We start from the raw sequence: 25,371 nt of genomic DNA, 5'->3' as shown, positions 1-25,371 counted from the left end.
AAAATTAGGCCAATGCTTGACAGTGTTGATACTCATGTATATTTATTTGTGTTCAGTACGCAAGCACGTCAATGAAAACAAAGTAACTACTCGAAAAAAAAATATACAGGTGTCCTAAAAAGATGTATACGCGTTCCTAAACTGTCTTTGCACTATAACAGCGTTTTCGTGCTTCCAGTAGCATTTTAGAATGGATTTTTTTTTTCTTCAAAGGTTAACATGGCTGCCATCATTATAATCGATGAGTTTAATCTGCAAAGAAAAAAAAACATTTGGTTTAAAATTATTTAAAGTGTGTATATATCTATTTGGGACATCTTATATAATTCAACAAACATTTGGATTTTCGGACTACTGTTCTCATCCTGAATGATATTCTCACAATGTTTCAACCGATGTAACCGCCGACCTTCTTCACGTGCATCTTGTCAAACTCTGAAATCTGCATAGAATTTTAAATAGAACTCTTTATTTAACCCACAGGAGTAGCATGCTCTTGTTCTGTTAGCCATAACCGGGTAGAAATCTTAAATAATTCGGGATTGTATTTTCTTAATATCGTCTGCATTGAGGCTTGAACCTTCATGCTCCAGAAGAATGTCATTTGGAACCGAATTTTACTTATTACTAGGGCTAGGACAACAGCATATTATTTTCGTTGTTTTGACTCTCGAGTGTGTATCCATTGATATCTTATACGCTTTTATATAGAGTGATGTGGTTCTCAGTTGATTAACTGTGTCTGTGTTGGATATATACTCGAGAGTCAAAACAATAAGAATATGCTGTTGTCATAGTCCTACTTGTTACTTTATCTGTTACACCACGGGTCCTTGTAAAAAGGTCGGAGGTTACATCAGTCGAAATGTGAAATGATATTCAGGAAAAGAAATTTGGGTTAGAAATTCGACTGCCTGCACACTGAATATATTGGAAAGAAACATGATTAGAAAGAATTTAATGTCGATTACACTCACCTCCTTCAAGTACCAAAACCTCAGGTCCACCAAAACGAAATCCTCAGACTTGCTTAAACTTCTCATCCACATTTCAATAGAAAGGCGTCTCTCAGAATCTGTACGCAGTGAATGTAGCCTTCCTCTCTTTCAAGAGCAGGAAAACATTGGTCTTCATTCACCAGACATAAAATCCAAGAGGTCGAATTTCGTGCTGGAATCTGCGATGTGATTGTATTGCCTTCTGTAAATTCTCTTTTTCCATAATTTTTAGAATGCCTTTGTCTAAATAATACAAATCATCCTAAATCATCAAAAATTCAGAAACATTTATTGCAAGTTATGTTCATGAAGACATAAACAAAGTTAGTGAGTCTGAATTTTTTCACATGAGGATTTGTTATACCTATTATTCGGAATCGTCGGACCTGCTGTGCTATAGTTAGAGTACTTCAGAAAATAAATTGTAAAAGTAACCTTCTCCTAAAGGTTGAAGGTTCAATTCTCAGTGCGGATAACTGAAAGTTATAATTGCGTTGGGGACGCACCCCTATTATCAGTAATAATGAACTATTCCATGATGTCACTTCTGTCAATGACGTCACTTCCGGGTGACAAGAAGCGGTTTACAAGAGTCGGATACACACGTGAAGCAGATGACCGTTCACAACTAGTACTGCCATGAGCAAAGATATTCTTCAATTACCACTTTTATGTACTTTTGTTAATGCATATTTACTTAATTTTTTTAATTATTTAATTTTATTTTTGTTAATACATATTTATTTAATTTTTTTAATTATTTAATTTTATTTTTGTTAATACATGTTTATTTAATTTTTTTAATTATTTAATTTTATTTTTTTGTTAATACATATTTATTTAATTTTTTTAATTATTTAATTTTATTTTTGTTAATACATATTTATTTAATTTTTACTGTGTCGTTCTCTTCATTAATTCAACCACTAACACCACAACAATTGCAAATTATTTAGGACCTCTATCCAGTCATGACTGATAGAACGAGAGCAAGCTACCCCCATGAAGTAAATAAAAGAATCCGTTCGAAATTCCGTCCAAATTCCAGAGTTCCACAGAAACATTTCAGAGTTTTACAAGATACACCTGAAGAAGGTCGGAGGACACATCGACTGAAACGTTGTGAAAATGACATTCAAGTTGAGAACAGTATTCTGAAGATTCCAAATGCGAAAGCTAGTGTGAGTAGAATCATGGATACGTGTGTGCAAAAGTAGGAAAAAATCACGCACACAGGTAAGTAAAGTGAGAATGTGTACAAGAAAGTCTGTAAATGATGTTATGAACATTGAGTTCACGAGAATATGTTCAACAATGTTTGAGTAGAACGACGTGTGTGTGAGAGAGAGAGTAATCAGCATAGTGTGTGATGTTCGTCAAAGGTGCCGTCACACCAAAACAGTTACTGTATTGTGTTTACTGAAGCCAACCGAAAGAACAGAAGAGACCACATTTTTCTTGTGCAGCTCATTTTATAGTCACTGATAAAAGTTTCATTTGGCGTTTATAAAGGGCAGATAACTCTCGTCCGAAAATCCCGTCTGGTGTTGAATTTGTGTAAATATGTTGGGAAAGGGAGATAATGCTATATATTTTATTTTAAAGTTGAAAAAGAAATACATGAATCTGTTGAAAATGGAAGCACAAAAAACTTGCATATAGTTTCTCATGCGGGTACAAAATGCGCTGGGTAAAAACTACCACAAAGGGTAGAACAAATAAAAGAACAATGGTGTTGTTTTTCCAAACAACAAATGTTGTTTCAGTAAATGAATAAATGAATACAAATAATGAGAAAAGTACCTTCAAATGTTTAAACCAATGATAAAGATAGTAATTACAATTCCCGATCAAACAGTTCCTCGCCAGTTTGAAGGCTCTCAAATTCCTACAAAAAGAAAAGTTCGTTTTTACAGTCACAAACTTGTCCAAATCTTCAAACTCTCATGGATACGAGTTGGTTGGGGTGGGGGAGTACAAATTTGACTGCTAACATACTGGATATATTGGAAAGAAACTTGATTGGAAAGAATTTAATGTCGATTACACACCAAAACGAAATTCTCAAACTTTTTGGTCCCCGACAAAAGGAGGGTGGACCTGTAAATTCACCCTTGTCCGTTCATCCGTTCGTCTGTCCGCACTTTTCTCAATAATTACGCCTTGGAATTTAAAAAAATTTTGCTCAAAGATTAAACATATGAGTAAAAAGTAACAGAACGAATTTTCTGGGAAAACTCCGTTTGCCCCTCTCCCCTAGGAGTGCCTTTCGGGTTAAAATAGCTAAAATTGACACTTTTGTGCTTATTAAAAAAAAAAATGATGTCTTGGATTTTTATAAAACTTTCTGAAAAGTTGTAACTAACTGATTTCTATAGAATTTTGTTTGTCTATACTTCGTGATAACTCTTGGGTGTGTCTCAGGGGCTCTTACGGCTAATAAAAACACTCCATTTTTGGGACTATTTTATCATATTTGTCCAAAATTTTCTGTGTATGTCTATTTAGCAGTTTTGCATGGTGCTGAATTCAAATTTGAATATGTTAAGGCCTTTGGGGACTTTTGGGGCTAAATGGGATGGGGAGGGGGGGGGGGTAAATGATCAACTTAGTCATTTCTTTTTTTTTTTTTTGCATGGTGCAGAACTCAAACTTACATATGTTAAGGCCTAAAACTGCACCGTTTGTTCATTTTCACCAAGATTTGACGTCCCCTCGGGACTTTTGGGGCTAAACTAAATTATGGAGGGGGGGGGGCAAATGCTAAACTTAGTCATTTTTTATGCCTCGTTCACTGTGCACTCACTGGGGACCATGCATATTTCACTTACTAAAACTTCTCATCAACATTTCGATAGAAATGTGTCTCTCAGAATCTGTGCTTCCAAGAACAGGAAAATAATGGTCTTCATTCACTAGACATCAAATCCAAGATTGTCGAATTTCGTGCTGGAATTTGTGGCGTCATTGCATTGTCTTCTGTAAATTATCTTTATACAATTATAATATTTGTTTTATATTTTACTCTCACACAAATACCTCCATAAAAAATTAAATTTTCTTGCATTAAGTAAAAGTTATTTATCTATGATATAAATCTCACCTGTCTGTTTAAATGTATGTTTGTATGTTTGCTTAAAACTTTCGACAGAGGCGACGGGTTTTCACAAAGTCGGTATTGTTTTGAAGCTCGACTTTTATAACGACAGATATCGAAAAATTGGCTAAAAACATTAATTTCTTCACCCTCAACTGGGCACTTTTCTATAGGGAGGGGTCGCTTTTTTTGCCGATATTTTCGAAAGTCATTCCCTCTTTTCGATTGACTAGCCTTAATTTAAACATTCGTCACTTCCAGTTTGGCGTTGGGCGTAACAGCAAAGACGTCACGTTTTCTTTTTTTCTTTTTTTTTGTCACTTTTTTTTTTCCTCCTTCGCGGTACAGGTTCGAGCCTGCCTGTCTACTATTTTTTTTTTTTTTTTTTTTTTTTTGCTCAACACACACCTACAAACACCCGGGGCCAACGCCGGTCACCCAGGCTAATTGTATGTGTATATATTCTTTTGGTTCTTCGGCTATCAACTATAATACATGGATACCCCTAATAGCCTATTAATTCATCAATGGGATTCATTAGTGTGTGTGTGTGTGTGTGTGTGTGTGTGTGTGTGTGTGTGTGTGTGTGTGTGTGTGTGTGTGTGTGTGTGTCCATTTTCTTAAGTTTTATCTCACAATTGAAGTACATGTTTTAACTGTTAGAATGCTTTTGTATTGGAATAGAACGTATATGAAAACAATCGCCTATTAATAGCTTTTTTATATATCAACACAAGATAACCGTAATGTTTAGTTGACAATCTAGCTGACTTTTAAGTTGTCTCGTCCTTACTTGAAAGACGATGGAATAGATATCTCCGTCTACATTTTTTTTTTTAAATGGAAATCACTCCAGTCAAGGCATGAAGCCACTTGATGTAAGGAGTTAAAAAAAAAAAATAGTACTTCAAGGTCAAAAACTTGCCAACGATAAGTGTTAGATGGAATAAATTCTGACCCAGGAAACAGCAATTCTTCCCTCTTTGTCAGAAACATTGCTCATGGAATGTAAGGACTAAAAGACAAAATAATAAAAGCGAGGGTTATGTGGCTGCTGAAAATAAACCCAGCATCTACTTTTTACTCTCCTTAAATATAAAGTTAGATATGATTCATCAGCATCATCTTATCTTTAGAAACAATGGATATCCTCTGTAAAGGTGTGTGTGTGTGTAATCGTGAAACAAGTGTTGCACAATCTGCTACCCCACCACTGACGAGTTGACACTGTCTGATTCCAGGGGAAAGGTGAAGTCTAGGACGACTAGGAAAAAAAATGCCGAGATAAGCAGAGTACATATAACGCTCGGTATTCCCAAATGATCCCCCATTTTAGTACTAACCAAGCTGAACATTGCTTAACTTTGAAGATCTGACAGGGATCATATTGTCAACATAATTATACCGTATAGTAATGCTAAAAGTCTTTTAAAGTTGAAAAAAAAAAAGAATTTATTAATCTATGTTTATATATTTTTATGTAAAGAATTCACTCCTAAACTATTAACTGATCATTATGAATTTTGAAACTCAGTTGCTATGCGTGAGAGGCACAAATGTCGACAATATTTAGTTTAATTTAGTTTTATGCAAAAGGGGTGGAAAGCCTTTGTGAAGATTCAGATACCTCCGATTTTCTATGGAATTTTAATAGGTATTAGTTGGTAAATATTCTTGAAATTTCAGTTTCTTTAGAGTAATTTTAAATGGATTTTAGGGGACACAATATAGACCCACCCACCCCCCTTGAAAAATTAAAATATATCTGCATTGAATTTGATCCATATTCAATCAATTAAGCAAATTTTTTTTATATTTTTAAGAACCTTTAAGATTAAACTTTTTACTAGCAAGGCGACTTGACATTGTCCAGGAATGAATGCGGATCAACGAATGTTTCATCCCCTCGTATTTTATTGTCATCGAAATCAGTAAAATCGCCCATTTTTAAATCCTCCCTGCAGTTACTTAGTCCATAATACATTGTAGTCTACATTGCACTGTAGAGAAACTATTGTTGATTTTATTAAATTATTTTTATATAATGGTTTGACTTAGTTAAAATGCAAATATCAAGCATCATGGTTCAGTTGTGCTCTAAACAAAAACATTCATTTCGAACGCGCCTTTATAATATCAAAGAATCTACTGTTGATTTTATGTTTGGCCTTTCTACTTGTATGGTGATAATGACTTGAATTAAAGTTTAAAATGCAAAAGTCCAGTAGCATGGTTTAATTGTACTCTAAACAGAAATATTCATTTCAAACGCACCTCTGGCATATCAAAGAGCCTACTGTTGATTTTATATGCCGGGCCTTACTACTTGTGCGGTAATAAAACTTCTCAAATGTACTTGTGATGATAGGCTGTATAAACTTTAGTCAAAACCGTCTGTTCCTTCTGTCATCAGATTTTTTCGATTATGTCCCGAGATAGAAAATTGTTTACTATTTTTACATAAAATTTAGCAAGGAAGATTATAGAAGTGTTCCAGAATGTCTAAGTGCCCATCTAGGAGGCTTATAACTTAACACTTTAAATAGATTCTATTTTTATTACAAACCCTATCTAAAAACACTGTTAGGCACATAAAGTACATTTGTGTGATTTAAAGAAAAAAAAAATCGGTCTAGTCGTTTAGGAGTCCATAAGAAACACACACACACACACACACACACACACACACACACACACACAATGTTCCTTTTATGTAATGGCTGAGATACATTTCCTAAAGTTTAATTTTGATCAATAACTACTTATGTATTCTTTTTAAATCAAGATAATTGCAGTCATATTTAAAAACCGGTTTAGTTATTAACTGACCTATGGCACATTAAATAACACACTGAGTTTTAATGGTTTTATTATATATATAATACTAGCAGGATGACCCGACGTTGCTCGAGATTAAATGAAAATAACTACTCCCATTTCATTCTCTAACATAGTTGGAGGAAGCTGAAACCGTGGAAAACTCGCTTATACATATGGTTGAAATTTCATTAAAATCGCATATACACATATTTGAAAGTTTAGGTTCTGTTCCCATGGGTCACTTAGATGTGGGGGGGATTATTTAGTTATTCAAGACTGCTTCCATTGTCTTCCCTTGAAAATTATTTAGTGATGGGATAATTCCAATATCATTCCCGATTCCGATACAATTCCTGATTCCAATACAAGTACCGATTCCGATTCTTTATAAATCTCTAAATATTTAACTATAGAATTGTTATTTTGTTACGATTATCGTAAAAACACACATTCAATGTGCAGATATTTTCTCAAATGTCAAAATACATTCGTTGGGGATGATCTTTCAATTTTAGTTTTAATATGTAGTTTAAAATCGATAAATATTATTTCGTCATTACTATAAACAGTTCAAGGTGTTGCTGTAAACAAAGTCTAAAAATGAAAGCCAATACAAAGAGCCGTTTTTTTTGGCATCGGAAAATAGGCAAAAAAAATTCTGATTCTGATTAATCGTCCCAACTCTAATATTATGTTTTCACTCATGAGCGATCACAAAATCAAAAAACCAAATGTGTTTATACATACATGCTAGTGTTTGCATATTGCTCTCTCTCTCTCTCTCTCTCTCTCTCTCTCTCTCTCTCTCTCTCTCTTCAGCGTCATTTGTTTCTCTTCACTGTTTCATGACTAAGTGGGCATTTAGTAGTTGCCGATCATCCGTTTAACTAACACAAACTTCTCATGTATGAATGGCACAAGGAGACTTTTGCTGAGTTTTTTTACCGCTTATATTGGAGAGAATGGACATAAAGAAAAAGAGACTACATAACTAAAATTATTTCCTCACCTTAGTTTTCTAACTTGATAATTGAGACGCAGACGGACAGAGACTTAAGATAACATTTGCTGAGATGATCATTCTCTACATCATCTGACCACATCTCCCGTGTATGGATTTTTGTGAGAAATTGATTAAAAAAAAAAAAAAAAAACCTTTGTTTCTATCGCTTGAAAATGTGACATCGTCATATCCTCGTATCATTCAACTATGTTTTGTCTAGGCAGTCTTACTTGATTCCCCCCCCTGCTTCCTCATGTCACCTGTCTCCGAGTACAATTCTGTTTGTAGATAGTTCATCGTGACATGTACTAAGAGTAACCCTTATCAAAATTCACACTAGCTAACTTAAGTACTACTTACTGGTGTAAGGTCACTACTATGTAACTATATGATATAAATTCCATCAAAATAGAATCTAGTTGAAGTGTTAAGTTATAAGCCTCCTAGATGTGCACTTAGAGATTCTGAAACACTTCTATAATCTTCCTTGCTAAATTTTATATAAAATAGTAAACAATTTTCCATCTCGGGAGATAATGACATGCACCTTGGTATTTAAGCGGATAGATTTAGGGCATCTTTGAGTGTGGCTCTAGAGCCCTATTCACGAATGGTAGTCTCTACCATATGGGCACAGGAAGGAGGCTGGTATGCTGGGTTTTGCAGCCTTTTAGCGCTGCTTTCTGTGTTGTCTCCTGTTCTCCAGCATCAGGTTTCTGTTGTCCTCTTCTTTCCCAACTCCCTGCCATGCAGTACCCTGCTAGGTGCCACGATTGTCTACCAGCCGCTCCTTGCTGCCCAGGTCGTGCTTGCATACATCCTTGTAGCCGGGCAATCTCTGGGGTGCTGTCCTGTTGCTAGCTCGCTATACAAAACGCCCTTGGGGAAACAGCTGAATAAGAATACAGTTGTAGATATTATGTAGATTTGCTAACCACTCTTTCTATATGGAACACACAAAGTTTTATATAGATAGATAAGAAAAAGAATAACATCTCAGGACGATTGTCGGCATTACCTTTTTTTTTTTTTTTTTTTAGAGAGAGAGTAAAGTGTACATTCAGTAACACACCCTTTAAATATTATAAAGTATATATATAAAAAAAAAAGAAATGTGCCCACGTTACTCACTGTGTTAACTAGAATATATATCCCATAAATCATTATATTAGACATTTACTCCACTACTCCACACATATATTATTGATGCGCATGCACGCATACACCAATCTGGTTAAAATTTAATTGCATAATATATTTTCATCTAACCATAAAATTTTACAGAAATTCAGCTTTCAACTTTTCCAAATTTAATGTAAGAATCCAATGCTCTTTGATAACAGTAAACACCATGCAGACTTTTAGTCTAATCAGATAAATAGTTGTTGAGTTAGCAACGTTTTCATGGTGTGATTTGGGGAATGCTTGATACAATATGGAGAAGTAAAGTTTAGATAAAACTTCGGCCTATCTTTATGTTGTCAAGATTTATGCAGTCTCATGACTAAGTAAGAATACAAAATGAAGAAATATTTGATATGGAGCAATTCTTTCAGCTATTAATGTTTTTTATTATTATTATTGGGAAAGGAGGGGGAGTTTGAAAGTGGGAGCATACCCCTAAATGGCCCTGTAATAGTTACATAATTACGATCTATTTTCTTTTGCACTTGCATATTCTTACTTGCAGACTAATTAGTACATGTCGTTCACATTCGCGGAAGGATACACACATTGGACGATAAGAATGTTGTTCGCATGGGAGGCAATGTTCACTTCCGGTCAAACCTTTTTCCCGACGTTATGAACAGTCCTAGTTGAAACGTCGATGTGAACAAATGTTATATTTCTTCCCTCGTTTCTAGCCATGGCTTGGCTAGACAAGATGAACTTCATGAATTCAATTCCAATGTGTACGTCCACTGACTCAACCTATTGTCATATTCTGGTTTTCATAACTTTTTCAAGACATTTTTTTTTGGGGGGGGGGAATCTTTCTAAACACGGTATGAAGCCACTTGACGTAAGAAGCTAAAATGTACTATAGTAGAACCCCAGGATACGGTGGCCCTAAGATATGTTTTTTCAGGTTATAATGTGGAATACGATGTTTTTCGGTCCCTGGTTACAGTATTTGCCTCACCTTACGGTGTTTATAATGTCATTTGATTATATAGATGTGTACTATATACTGTACTGTATTTTGTCATTGATTTTTAATGTCGTATTCCGGGGTTCTACTGTACTTCAAAGTCAAAAGCTAGCTAACGATAAGTGTTATATGGATAGATTCCGACCCAGAAAACAGCAATTTGTAAGAAACATCGTTCATGGAATGTGAAGATTAAAGAACACAATAAGAAAGGCGAGAGTTACGAAAGTAAACTGAGGATTCACTTTTTGATGAAACTGTTGAATAAAATGTATTTAAATTGTAGAGAAGTTTGTCCTTTTAGCTAAAACTTGGTGATCCGTTTTCTTCATAACCAACAAGGCCATTAGGGTGGATTGGCGGTCTGAACAGAGCTGAAAGAGAGAAACAGACCAAATACCAAGGTCTCATGTACGATATGAAAAGAAACTGGAATCTTAGGGAGATATCAATCATACCAGTTATCATAGGTGCCACAGGACTTATGAAGAAGAACCTGAAGTCCTACCTAACTAATATTCCTGGTGAACCAATTTCAAAAGAGATCCAGACAATTGCATTTAAGGGAACAACGAGGATACTAAAAAGAGCTCTCGGTTGGTTTCAATAAAAAGCGGGGCAATGTTGGCAGTTGGTTTGGCTGCCCCATACCCAGCATTACAATCTTCAAAGGAAGAAAAATGAAAAAAAAAAAAAAAGTGGATATATATGCAGCAATCCTACTCACTTGGCCTTTTGGTCAAGATCAAAGTGTAGTATCTGTTCCCTCAGTTACTAAACTTGACCCACCACCGGGCTTTCGGGCTAGGTTAAGGTGTTTTTTCTTACTAACCTTTGTTAGTTAGGACCGACCCCCTCCTTTGGGGAGTCAGGACCTAGAGGACCGACTCCACATTTGTGGGAGCTTGGACCCGGAAACCGATCCCCTCTTTTGGGAGACTGGAATCTCGGGACCAACACCACTATCGCTGGTAGTTGAGACCTTCTTTTTTCATTTGTTGTTTTTGCATGTTGTTTTTTCTTCGTTTCGGTCTCACTTCTCGAGACTGGGATGGTCTAATTTCTCAACACTTAATTGCCTGAGCAGCACTCTGACCTGCCAGGCCCAAACTTTGTCTATCTTCGCTGCTCTCCCAGTGGATCGAGCAGACAGGGTTCTCTTTCTCGCTTCCGTTGGGGTAAGTTAGTGGGTAGGGTGACGTGGGGTAGGGCGGGTGCTTCGTTTCTGCTCCCCTCTGTGGGCAGGGATGCCTATCCCCTCTCTCTCTTAATTGCGACGCGGCACTCTGACCCGCTAGCACCTACTGCGTCTTTCTTCTCTGCTCTCCCCCCTCGCGGGGGGATCTGAGCTGCTAACCCGACATCCCCGTGAGGGGAAGTCAAAAACTCTAATTTCTTCAAAGTCCGCTCCTCCCCCTCCTCCCCCTCCATTCCCCTGGGTTTTCTTTTCCCCCACTACACTTTGGTCCGCGCCAGCGGCCAGTGCAACCGCCACGATGCCAGGCAGGAGGGGTACGTCACCCCAAATGCGCAGCATCTCAACTGCGAACGACTCCCTATGTGAGGGAGCTGATGCATCTCCCGGCGAGACGGCGCCAGGATACAAGGTAGGGCCCCGGCGCGCGGCGACCTTGGAAGAAAGCGGGAGGGTAGGGCCGCAGCCCGCGGCGACCCCCCAAAAAGCACCTGCAACCGCTCCCCACGAGGGCAACCCAGCGGAAAAAGCTGCCGTTAAGTCACTAGCTGGGGAAAGTGCAGAACCCAGCCAACCAGCTGCACCCCAGGACGGCAGAACCAAGGGAGGAAGACCGGGGAACCCATCCCCCGCTCCCCCAAAGGGCGACTCCCCAACAGAAAAGGAGGAAATCAGCACCGCGGACCAAACCGAGGCGCTGGATGAAGACGTAATAGCCTCCATCTGCTCACTATTCGGCGGGGAAGACAGTGATTGGCCCCCCAACACTCCCCAAGAGGACCAAATACGGAAAAGGGGTGACTCTCCGGCCAGTGGTAACAAAAGCAAGCTGGAAGGAGAGACACCCTTGACAGTACCCACCAAGGCTCCAGCTGGGAACACGGCACCAGAAGGGGAGACACCTCCATCCCCCAAGGGGACAGCCACCCAGCAAAGAAAGAAAATAAGAAAGGGGAGCGGCCCGGAGAGCAAACCAAGCCAGGACGAAACAACGCCAAGGACACAATGGCCTACTTTGCCTGGTAACGGCCCAGTTCCGAAGCCAAAAATGCCCATAACAGGAGAGAGCCCCACAACACCAGCTACGCCCCCCAACCCGAGTCCAGCTGACACCCACCAGGATGGAGGACCGGCATGGGGCCCCAAAGAGCAGCAAGGGAAGTTGACGCCCGAAGACTACAGAGCACTCTTCGACTCCACTTACAAGGAGTATACCCAGGGGAACAACATCCAACCCCTCCCGGGTCAAGTGGAAGTTCTGGAGAAAAGAGTGCTCTCGCTGATAACTTCAGACACCAAGACAAGGGGTCTGACGGGCGTCAACAAGGACACCATGATGAACGTGTTGCTGGAGCAGAACATTCCCGCCAACTACATCTGTAGAAGGAGTTACGCACAGTGGGATGTTCTGCTCCCCACCTCCGAAGACGCAGTCAGGCTGTCCAGGACCTGCCATCAGAGCAGGAACATAAAGCTCCAACCCATCTATATGAACAAGAGGAGAGCAAATGTTTCTGCTCTAAACGTCCCCTGCTATATGGAGGCCAAACAACTGGGGGCTATCCTAAGCCAGTATGGGGACGTAGAGGAAGTCACCCCGGTCCGCGGATTAAGAAACATCATGACCGGGGACTACAAAGTACAGATGGTCCTGGACAAGGCTGGATTCTACGCCATCCCAGCCACACTCAAGTTCGGAGAGTGGACACTCTCCCTTATAGTGGAAGGGAGGAGGCCCCATTGCTGGCTGTGCACACAACAAGGGCATATGGCGAAGGACTGTCCGAAGAGGAATGGAGGGAAGAAGCCCACAAAAGCGGCGGGAACAAGCGTGACAACAAATCAAGCCGCTGCTCCCGCGCCGGCCGCAAATCCTCCAGAGGCACCGACAGGCTGGGTGACAGTCGTAAAGAAAGGCAAGACCAACAAACAGCCATTCTTGCAGACAGTCACCCAAGACCAAGAACAACCGAAGAGCGAGACGGAGAAGATGGACACACAGACACCCTCCTCCTCAAACAAGAGGAAACTACCAGAATCTGAGGAGGAGGCCGCGTCAGAGGCAGAGGAAGAGACAACAACAGTCTCTATGGCCCTGAGCGCAACAGAGATCAGGAGGGCCAGGAGGAGGAAAAGCCGCAAGACACGCGCAAACCCTCCTACCCCCACTGAGACTGAGAAGGACTCCCTCGCAACAACAACACAGGATGAGCCCCCTGTGATCCCAACACCCCAGCAACCCGAACAACCTTCCCCCTCTCCTATAAAGGCCCCAAGAAACTCTTCCCGCCCCTCATCCCGTGACAGGAGCCAAAAAGAAGAAAACGAGCAGGCTACCCCCTCCCCAAGCGCTCAGCCTCCCCATCAACCAAAAGAGGTCCCCTCCCCCACTCCCAAAGTCCGCACTGAACGGACCAAAAAGCTCCCCTTCCTGCCAGGAAGCAGGATTTGTGAAACAGACCCTCTCCAACCGGCTCCGGACCTTAAAGGACAACAGAAGGTCCGGTACAATAAACTCAAAAACTTTGAAAAAGTCGGTGGAGACCTAGTAACAGACCCCACTAAATTCAAGGACGCTCCCTTGTTGACCACTTTCGTTAGGGTCGACAAGGACGCTAGGACTGGAGGAATGTGGGCAATGATTAAGGCAGCGAAGAATGCGATCCCAGGCCAGCAGCTGGTGGATAGGGACCATCCTTCGCTGACCAACATTTTCTTTAAATGTGAGGGTAGAATCCCCATGTATGTACACCCATCGCTATACAGGGCACTCAAACTAACCTTCCCCCTGGACGTGGGGGGCGTGGCCAAGGATGGATCACCTTCATCGGATTTACTTACCGGCAGCCTTGACCAGGCCTGCCATGTCCTCACTGCCCAGGATTTCAGACCCGTCTGTGACAGTGCTTGAGGTAAGTGATCATGTCTTTGAACTTGGCTACATTGAATGTGAGGGGCATCAGGTGTCGAAGCAAGGCCTCGCGCGTTGTGAGAGACTTGGTGTCCCTCAAGGTAGATATTGCCGCTATCCAGGAGACCCACTTTGTTTGTGACGGGGATTGTCAGGTGTTGGTAAACGATTACGATGTCTACTCAGCATATGGCAATACCTATAGTCGTGGAATCTCCTTGCTAGTGAGTCGCACCCTGTCAGCGTCGGTGAATGTTGTTCACGCAGGCGAGGACGGGCGGGCGCTTGTTGTTGATGTTGCTGTTAATTGTAGTGTTTTTCGGATTGTTGCTGTTTATGCTCCCAATGCTGCTGTAGAGAGGGCAACCTTTTTTCGACGGTTGGAGGGCTTCTTAGTGGATCCGGAACGGTTAGTTTTAATGGGGGATTGGAATGCAATCCTTGATCCCAAAATAGATAAGGTCGGGGGGACTAGCGGGTCGGCGTGGTGTGACAGCAGTCTGTCTGACCTGATGGCCTCGTGCGATCTCGTCGACAGATTTCGTCTGGATCATCCTGGGCGGGAGATGTGGACGTGGCATCCTGTAGTGCCTTCCCATCCAAGCACTTACTTGGATCGGATGTTAGTTAGAAGAGGCGATGTAGACTTCCTATCTTGCCCCACGTTCCACTTGCTAGGACACTCGGACCATAAACTTGTTATGGCCCGTTTGAGCTTAAGTGCTAGGCCTAAACTGGCCGGATACTGGAAGTTCAACAGCACCTTGTTGGAGCTGGAGGACTACCGGTTGAAGGTCACTGAGCTAATTCAGCGGGCTTTAGTGGGGGCGGTTACAGGGAGTAAGTGGTGGGTTAGTCTCAAGGCCAAAATTAGGCGCTTCTCTGTCCAGTATAGCCAACGCCTCGCGATAGATAAGGCTAAGGCAAAGAAGCGTTTAGAGGATAAGCTGACCCGGGCGGTGGAGGGGGGAGACCCCCTAGAGTTAGCACTAGCTAAACAAGATCTCAACCGCTTGGCTAGCGAGCGGTATGAAGGTCAAGTAGTTAGGGCTAGGTTAAAGAAAGTTTCTAACGAGGCTGTGAATGTTGACGCTGTTGAGCGTAAGGCTGCTTTAAGGCGCGGTTCGGATGGGTACATTCGTAAAGTACATAACCTGGAAGGACACCCCTTAGTATCGACTCGGGAGATCTGCGAGGGGTTTCGGGAGCATCTATCGGTGCGCTTCACCCAACTACCCGGACTCAGGGTTGATGAGTTTGGCAGCTATTTGGCTGACTCGCCCCGCCTCACGGCGGCTCGGGCGGCTAGCTGTGATGGTCTTATTACTGAACATGAGGTCATTACTGCGTTGAAGCAGGTCGGCTATAACAAATCCCCGGGGCTTGATGGTCTACCCTACGAGTTTTACTTGAGGCTGTCGCCCATGTTGGTCCCTATTCTGAAGGATATGTTCAACCATTGGTTTGCCCAGGGTTCCATCCCTGGACAGGTGACCAAAGGTGTGATCACATTGCTGAGGAAAGGTCAACGGCATGGTGGGAGGGAAAACTTTGATGATTTTAGGCCCTTGACTCTGCTAAACACAGAGTTAAAGATTTTGGCAAAGATTCTTGCGAATCGCTTGCAGGTTGTCATCACTGACTTGATCGAACCGGACCAGACTTATGCTGTGAAGGGGAGATCGATTCAAGACAATTTGCACTTGATACGCTCGATCATAGAGGGGACAGAAGACGACGCCGAAGCCGCGCTGATCAGTTTGGATCAGTCCAAGGCATTCGATAGGGTCGACCATCGGTTCCTAGGATCTGTGCTAGAGGCCGCCGGATTTAATCCGGACTTCCGCAAGTGGATCTTTGTTCTGTATGACAGGCCGACGGTAGCGGTGCAGATCAACGGTAAGCTGTCGGAGTCATTCGCTGTCTCTCGGTCGGTGCGACAGGGTTGTCCGCTGTCGCCTCTGTTGTATGTCCTGGCGTTGGAACCCCTCCTTCGCAAGTTAAGGGACGAGGCGGCTACACCAGTCCTGCGCGGAATAGCTCTCCCTGGAGGCACACGAGCCAGGGTTTCCGCGTTCGCCGATGACGTCACCGTGTTCGTGTCTTGCCTCACGGACGTTCAAGCGGTGGTCGAGGCGCTCGCTCGATACGAAGAAGTAACAGGGGCCATCTTCAACCGTAGCAAGTCTGTTGGCCTGCGGTTGGGGGCCTGGACCGGGGTAAACTCGCTTCCAGGTATTTTCAGCTGGACCGATGGACCGGTCCGCATTCTCGGTGTCTGGTTTGGACCGGGACTTCAGCTGGAAAAGAATTGGTCGGAAGTACAGTCTAAGGTCAAATCGTCAGTAAAGACTTGGATTGGAAGGAAATTGTCCTTGAAGGGTCGGGCGGAGGCGTGTGCTACATACGTCTTTCCGCTCATCCTTTACCGTTTGTCTGTACTTCCTCTCCCTGCAGAACGACTAACCCGCTTACAAGGGCGCCTCGATTCACTTTTGTGGAACGAGGGTAAGCATTATGTCTGCAGAGAGGTCTGTGTTCAAAATCCGAGCGAGGGAGGCCTGGGTCAGCCCAGTCTCTTGTGTCATAGAAACGCCGAGAGATTGGCTTTCCTGGGTCGTTCGCTTGAAGGAGACGCTCCTTGGGTCCCTGTGGTTGAGAACTCGTTTCCCAACCTCAAACCCAACCCTTCGGTAGAAGGTCGTCGTAGACCGAAGGGGGAGTCCAAGTTCTTCTCCGAATGCCGAACCGCTCTTAGAGCTTTGCCGGGGACCAAGGTCCTCGATCAGCCAAGGAAGAAACTGTATCGGGATTTAGTGGAGGGGACCGCGAAGGATCCACTTTGTAGGCGGATGGGATGGTCGATGGAGGTTGTCCGTTCTCAATGGCGTTGGGCGCCGGGACGGGAGATTCTGAATAACTCGGAATTCTCCCTGACTTGGCGACTGGTCCGAAATGCTCTGCCCCTCTTCGACGTACTTTTCCGGTATAAAGAACATACCAGCCGCTTCTGTCCGTGCTGTGACGAACGCGAGCCCGAAACAATCGAGCACGCATTTTTTAGTTGCAGCCGGATACAGCCCCTATTAAGGTACGTCGAGGGGGTAACAGCTCGCATCGATGCCGAGTGTCTGCTCGATCTCGACGTAGGAACTTTTGTGTACAACATGGAGCCGCCGTTCCCCAGGGAGGAAAGTTTGGTTTTCCTGGCGATCCTAGCAGTAGCGCGCATGACCATTTGGATCGCGCGCCTCAAGTTGGTCCACGAAGGGACATCTGTTCCTGATCGGGATCTGATCGTTTACTTTAAACATTTGCTTAAAGTAAAGATCAGATGCGATTGGAAGAGGTTGCCTAGAGTGGAATTTGACAAGAGGTGGGTGCACAGCACTAGTTTGTGCATCCGTCGAGGAGCCAAGTTTCAATACGTGTTCCCTCCTTAGGCATGGCATGGGCGGTGCTGGGTCCTACGGAACCCATCCCGCCTAGGTTAGCATTATAAGTTCAGTAAAGTAACTCTTGACTGGTGGTACAAATGAGATCCTGTTCCTGATTTTATTTTTTGGTATTAGAGAACCTCTGAGTCTGCCCAACCCCCCCTGCTCCTCATCTTTATTTTCTGATGCCCCCGATCATCCCCCTACTCAGAGGTCACCTTCCTATCCCCTCCATCCGTTGCTTTATTTTCTCCCACCTCCATTAAGGCGACTTCCCCAAACCCCATTAGGGATGCTCTACTTGTTTTCGGTTCCCCGGAAAACAGCGGAGGATCTAGCCACATAGAATAGTACAGGGGGGTCTTACTAACAACACATTAGTAGTTTTTTCCTTATTTTTGAAATGAACATTTTCATTAGTTTTTTCCCACTCCACGAACATTTTATGCCAATTAATTCAAGAACTCTTTCTAATGAAATCGAACTTTATTTTCTCACACATACACACACACAAAAAAAAAAAAAAAAAAAAAAATGCACACACAACATACAGAAATGAATATACAAATTGTACATAGTTAAATTTTACATTGAACGCTGGGGTTATTAGTTAGGTTAGGATCCACAGAGTGATTGAGGTATTTTGGTAAATGTTGCCAGTCAAGAGTAAGACTTCAAAGTCTCATCTGTTACGTAGTCAAAAAGACCCTGTACCCTCCCCCTCCCAATTTCTTGTAGGGCCTTGTGCCTAATTTTGTTGAATTGAATTTTTTGTACGTTTTTTATGTTCAATTTTTTCTTTCTCAATAAAATATATAAACAAGATCAAAGTGTAGTATCTGTTCCGGCAGATACTGCACGTAAGATAATTTGTACCAGTCAATGGAGGGGAAACCCTCTATACTGGGACAATTATTATTTTTGGTAACCAGAGTGACCCCTTTTAGGGGAGCTGGTTTTTACCTCACATTAAAAACGGCCTTGTGCCTAATTTGCTCAGTGGGGGAGCAAATAAATACCATCTGTTCCGGCAGATACTGCAAGCTATGACTAGCTATGACTAGCAAAGACCAGATGTGGGGGCAACCCCACATGCCTGACCATTAACCAGCTCCCATTTCCCACCTCTCGGGAGCTGGTCCCCTTTTTCCCTTCCCCCTCCCTTCACTCCTCACATTAAAAATCGGCCTTGTGCCTAATTTGCTCGGTGGGGGAGCAAATAAATACCATCTGTTCTTCAGATGCTGCACTTCTATTTCTTGTTCTCTTTCGGTGGAGGAGAAATCCTTCACGACTGAGACAATTTTTATTTTTGTACCTTTTCTCCGCGTTAAAAAACGACCCTCGTGTCTAACTCTGTCCCGTGGGGAGGCATAGTAAATAGGTAGAACATGTCGAGCTGATATTTTCTCTCTTCCAAAAAAAATAATGCATTTGCAAATCTATTTTAGACTTTTTAAAAATAATTTTAATTTAATTTTGAATATCCTAAGAATTTTGTATAACAATCTTCATTAAATAAAATAAAGGGTACAGATAAAAAAAAAAAAAAAAAAAACTTGTTTTTAAATTGAGTAATTTACTTCTCTTTTAAATTCCAGAATGAATTATTGGCTTGGTGGTGGTGAGCCTTACACGTTCCACATTGTGAACTTCGTTCTACATCTATCTGTGATTTATCTGCTGTCTTACATCTGTGAGTGGCTGTTTCATTTACCTTCTAACTCAGCTCAAATGGTCGGCCTTTTCTTTGCAGTTCATCCGGTGCATTCAGAAGCAGTAAGTACAACCCTATTCGTCATTTATGTAGATTAAGGGGGGGGGGGTCTTATTTTCCCTCTCCCATATCAGTACAAAAAAAAGTAGTTTGGGTTTAAATATATCAACGCCTTTTTTTCTTTGTGTAGCTGTCTACTTCAGCAGTTCCAATGAAATTGATATTGATTCTCTGGAGTACAATTTTTTGTGAGGTCATTAGCCATGGACTTTTCCCTTTCCTTTCTTGTTGCTCTATTCTCCTGTTAATGGTTATCCCCATTCAATATCATTATATCATCTTATATAATATCGGAAAGAATGGACACCGAGTAGATTTTAATTCTGATGGTGTCAGTTTCCAGTATTGACAGAGTATGCCGAGTCAGTCACGGAAAATGCCGAAGCAGTTTATATTTTTAGGAAGTTTTTTTTTTTTTTTTTACTGGCAGGAAGACCCGACGTTGCCCGGGATTTAATGATGATCAACGAATATTTCACACTCCTATATTTTTATTGTCATCGAAATCCGTGAAATCGCTCGAGAAGAAGCTTCACATGCCTCCATGCAGTAACTTAGTCCAAAAAAAGGTTTTTTCTACTTTGCATTCAAGAGAACCTTTTTTTTTTTTCTTTTTTTTTTTTTTACAAAGGCATCACCACATTATCAAGGCCCAGAGGCCACTCAAGGATAAGGGTTAAAGAGTGTACAGTAGAAGTTGGTCAATATAGTAATCATTAGTAATGAAAATTTGGTAAATTTAATAACTTATATGGAACGGCTCATCAAGAACTTATTTACTTTAGACTTGAACACAACCATATTGTAGTCAGCCGGAAAGCAGGAAAACGGAAGACAATTCCACAGGCGTGCAGTTCTAAGAAAGAAGCTTTGTTCATGGAATCTACGTTTAGGTTTAGGCACAGATAAAGAGTGGGGGAAATTATTGATAGTGTTTACAGCTAGACGAGTGTTTCTTGTGAAAGTTTGGCGAGGGGGGACCATAGATTGAAGCTCAGTTGAACACTTTCCATGAAAATAACGATAAAGCAGAGACAAACTCGCAACATCTCTTCTGTGAGATAGAGGTTGCAAGGAGGAGAAAAGGACATCTCCTACGAGGCTACGAAGTCTATTTTGAACTCTATCAAGGCAGGACAAGTCCTTTCTAGCAGCTCCTGCCCAGATGTAGCAACAGTATTCCATCCTTGGACGTACCTGGCTCTTATATAGGTAGAGAATAGCATCAGCAGTGAGATATCTACTGGATCGATAGAAAGATCCCACCATTTTTCCAGCGGCCTTGGCAACAGATTTGATATACGTGTTCCATTTAAGATCAGGAGTAATGGTCAAGCCCAGAAGCTTGTCAAAACTTGAGGCCTCCTGAAGACGAGAGCCATTCATTTCAATTGATGACAAATGTGGATTAGAATGTTGATGATGTAAAGAGAGAAGCTTGGTTTTAGATGCATTAAAAGTAACCAGCCACTTCTTTCCCCATTGTACTACGTGCTCAAGATCAGAGGAGAGAGAATTGGAGAGAACTTGGTCGTTTACTGTCTTAGATGTGGTACCATAAATGGTAGTGTCGTCAGCATAAATGTCTACAAATGATGTAAGGATATGATTTGGAAGATCATTAATGTAGATCAAGAAAAGAGTTGGGCCCAGGATGGATCCCTGAGGGACACCGGCATTAATACTGTGAGCTTCTGATTTTTGCCCCTCAACTACTACTCTTATGAACCTATCAGAAAGAAATGATTTAATAATTGAGAAGACTTTTCCAGCTATACCATAGCTAGCGATCTTATGAAGTAAACCTTTATGCCATACCCTATCAAAGGCTTTAGATATGTCAAGAGCAATTGCCCTAGAAAGATTGCCACCGTCGAGAGATTTGCTAATCCTATGCGATATAACTGTAAGGACATCTGCTGTAGATCTAGCAGAACGGAAACCATATTGAGTGTCACTAAGAAGGTTATTTTTGTTGAGATGTTTGATTACTTCTGTATTTAACACAGATTCTAGCAACTTACTCATGACACACAGGAGACTTATTGGCCTGTACTGAGAGGGGGATGAGCGATCACCTGAATTCTTAAATACAGGGCATACTGATGAGATTTTCCAGGGAGATGGGAAACTATTCTCCTTAAGACAACGTTTAAACAGTTTTGTAAGTATGGGCGCTAATTCAGGTTGCAGTTTTTTGAGTACTATAATTGGAATACCATCAGGGCCAGTTGCTTTACTCGAATCAAGGTTTTTGATTAGCTTCGCAACATCACGTACAGATATACGTATATCACATAGCGTGTTTTCTGATACAGGAGGAAATATTGGGGGTTGGCGGTCTTGGTCGCAAAGGGTAGAATTAGCTGCAAAGTTCTTGACAAAGAGTTTGGCTTTGTCTGATGCTGACGAGATTACCTCAGGTCCATTGATAATAGTTGGGATGGAGCACACGCTTCTGTTCAGGATTCTGTTTGCTATTTGCCACCTACTGCTTCTTTTCTAAAAAAATTATTTTATATAAACTTTTTTCCAGTTAACGAAAAAAAAAACATTAAGAAATTTACCTGCAGACCAAAATGCTATCAACTTACCCACAGTAGAATTTTCACGGCCCGTTGTTCTATTATTGTTGCTAAGCGACGACATGGAAAAAATCGCTTTACCGATGATAGATAAATTAACATAACGGTTTCGATTATCGATTATCTGCAATTATAGGGGGTATTTTGAGACAAAACTTGACTAAGATCACTCCCAGACTTATGCACTGAAGTTCTGTAAATTTCCAAAAAAAAATCTGTTCAGCCGTTTCAGAGTCTATAAGGAACAAACTCTCTCTCTCTCTCTCTCTCTCTCTCTCTCTCTCTCTCTCTCTCTCGCACACACACACGCGCACACACACAAAGTGGGATTTATATAATTGTAGAAAAGAGATTCTTTCTTTTTTCTTTTTTACTATTTTTACTTCACTTAATTTCGTCCACTTTTTTACACTTATTTTATTTTTTACGGCTTTCAAATAGTAAACCGGTTCAATCATTTCGGGGACTGACTTTAGATTATCCGTCAATATTCTGGATTAATTCCGTAAATACTAAAATCTTCTTTATAATGCATGCATTTCATCTAGTAGTAGTGATGATGATGATGATGATGATGATAATAATAATAATAATAATAATAATAAATAATAATAATAATGAATCATTATTAAACCGAATAAATATTTTTAAAAGTAATTTCTCAAGATTTTCAGTGGGTGAGTGTGTGGGGTGATTCGACTACAGTTCTGCCATAATGCATCCTTTAAATATGACAAAACTGTTAGCAACATTCGTACTTGGCCTTCGGGACAACCCCCAAAATTCCCCCCTTTTGAGTTGGCCATGTGCCTAAGTTTTTTGTTCAACGTTAATTTTGAATGTATTTTTTAACATGAATAAAAGATTTAATATCTCAAAGTGTAGTATCTGTTCTTCAGATGCTGCACTTCAATTTCTGGTTCTCTCTCAGTGGAGGAGAAATCCTTCACGACTGAGACAATTTTTATTTTTGTTCCTTTTCTCCACGTTAAAAAACGACCCTAGTGTCTAACTCTGTCCCGTGGGGAGGCATTGTAAATAGGAACATAATGTGCCATATATCTTTTGATAAATAAAAATGGAAGTACATAAAAAGTATGTCATACAGTACCGAAATAAGGAGAATCGAATTGTCTTTTGTTTTTTTTGTTTTTTGTTTTTTTGTTTGGTATTTTTTTTTTTTTTTTTTTTTAATAAAAAGAATGAGAATAAACTCGATCTCACTGGACTTGCTGACTCATCAAATTGTTGGATTGAACTCGTAACTATTACCTGCTCCATATCAGAAAAGATTCCAATCAGTGCCTCCTCCTTTAGAGGCAGTAATGAGTTACTCCCCCCCCCCATCGTATCTCTCTTCCTTTAAGAAGGGTTGGTTGGTTGTTTTTGTTTTACGCCATATCAACCCTTTTCGGGTTATTTAATGCCGAATCCAAAGATTTTGAAGAAAAAAATTTTAATAGAATATATGTTTTCAAGTCGGTTTCTATTTAACCCATAGTTGGGACCTTAACAGGTACTACCACTCCGGGTCAGAGTGGACCTGGGAGCAATGGTAATTAAAGGGTGACTCCACACTCCCCAAAGCCCACAAGCTGGGGCCTCACTACTGGAGGGAGATTTACTTATTGGCGATCACCTGAGGCACGCTTTCCTGGAAATGCAGACATGTCTGTTCAGATATTTTTTATTGTCCCCTTTTGGTGCAACTGGAATTCTCACTCAAATCTTCTCGTGCATTAATGGGGATACGCGTAAATCGCAGGACTTGTTCGGTCAACCTAGCGATTGCTAAAAATTACTTTGTTCACAATGTACCTTTTTGTTAAGTAAATCTTCTAGGTAATCTTTACTATTACCGACATAAATTATGTTGGTACTTATGCATTTATGTTACCGTGTTGAAATACTAGAGTTATTATTTAGAAAGCTATTCTTAACGTGGGGAGGGGAAGGTGTTTTGCAACTATTCTGTTCTTTCGCCTAACAATTTAATGAAAAAGATATCCTAAAACTGCAATTGAACTTGAAAATTTAATTTAAAAAATAGCACGAAACACAAGTGCATAAACACCATCATGTTAAAGGAAATACTGTTGGAAATTGAATTAAAAACAATTTCTTTTTATTTACCTACTTATTTGTGATCTATTTGCGTTAAAAAGTTAATCCACATAATGTTCTGCTTATTCTGAAAAAACAGTTAATCCATATAATGTTCTGCTTATTCTGAAAAAAAATCAATTCAGGTTACTTAATTATGTAATAGAGCTGACATCTATTCAATGTAGCCGCCTTCAGCCTCAATCACCACCTTGATATGGGGCCTTTTCCACAAACACCGACAGAAGCTCAGCAAATACTTAACAGATGGCGTTGATCAGGCTGGCTTTGGTGTTGTTTGAGATCATGTTGGTAATGTTCTCGATGTATGACCAAACATAGTAGTCCAGCGGGTTCAGGTGGGGAGGGGGAAGAAGAGGGACCAGTGAGAGAAGGATATAAAGTTGCAGCTCTCCTTCTGAAATCAAGCTTGGGTCTCTTTGGATTTGTGGGCCAGCGCCGAGTCCTGCTACCACACCCACGGTCTGCCAGCAGCCACTTGATTGCATCAAGGGATCACCAGACTCTTCAGCACATCAAGGTACACTTTCAAGCCAACTTTGAAGATGTGAGGTGGTGTTACATGATAAGGGCTGTCCCCTTTTCATGTAAGTATAAAAATAGAGAGATTAGTTAAAATGAAAATAAAATGAGAGAAAGCAGAAATCGAACCCTGGACATAAGTTTTAAAGAACAATAGGTTTAAATGGAATGTCCAGTAAATTGTTAATTCGGATGAAAAAAATAATAAATAAACTATTCAATTGTTAAAAGAATGTGGATAATAAAATATGGGTTAAATAAATTAGATATGTAGGTTGAATTCCTTTGTAAAAACATCAAAGAAAAAATAGGTTATTGGGAAATCATAATGTCTTCCATTTTACACATAAAAAGTATGAACATTTAATATATAGGAATCGTTATGAACGAACAATCTCTCTAAGTCTTACAACAACATCTCTCTCTCTCTCTCTCTCTCTCTCTCTCTCTCTCTCTCTCTCTCTCTCTCTGAGTCTTACAACATCATATGTAATAAATCTCTCTTACAACAACATCTCTCTCTCTCTCTGAGTCTTTCAACATTCCTCTTAAACACTCTCTCTAAGATACAACAAACCATATAATAAGACTCTCTTTCTAAGCATCTCTCTCTAAGACTCTCTCTCTCTCTTTTAATGAAACCTATATATGTAACAGTGGCATGGTTAGGCCCTCACTTGAAACCACACTAAAGACCATAACTGTGGCCGGAAACTTTGTTTTCATCACCCTGGGTACGTCCCTATTATC

The 25,371-nt window shown here is 40.9% G+C and overlaps 1 protein-coding gene across 6 annotated transcripts in view; it reads left to right on the top strand.

The window, feature by feature from the left end:
- The window catches only part of LOC145291278 (protein O-mannosyl-transferase TMTC1-like), a 163,098-nt gene that overhangs the window by 59,945 nt on the left and 77,782 nt on the right, over positions 1–25,371 (top strand). For 4 of the 6 annotated variants that reach the window (XM_080136916.1, XM_080136917.1, XM_080136919.1 and 1 more), the window contains one exon: positions 19,215–19,392. The exons of 1 other annotated variant lie outside the window; for it this stretch is intronic. In XM_080136916.1, coding sequence (XP_079993042.1) covers positions 19,215–19,392 — 178 coding nt within the window. Of the gene's footprint in view, positions 1–2,110; positions 2,235–19,214; positions 19,393–25,371 lie in introns of those variants that run through there. One more of the 6 variants, XM_080136920.1, reaches the window with a different exon arrangement.

Source organism: Euprymna scolopes, chromosome 12 (genome assembly GCF_053919585.1).
Source record: "Euprymna scolopes isolate OS-2025 chromosome 12, ASM5391958v1, whole genome shotgun sequence".
Lineage (NCBI taxonomy): Eukaryota > Metazoa > Mollusca > Cephalopoda > Sepiida > Sepiolidae > Euprymna > Euprymna scolopes.
Note: the sequence above shows the minus strand (reverse complement) of the source record. Positions and strands in the feature narration are given on the sequence as shown.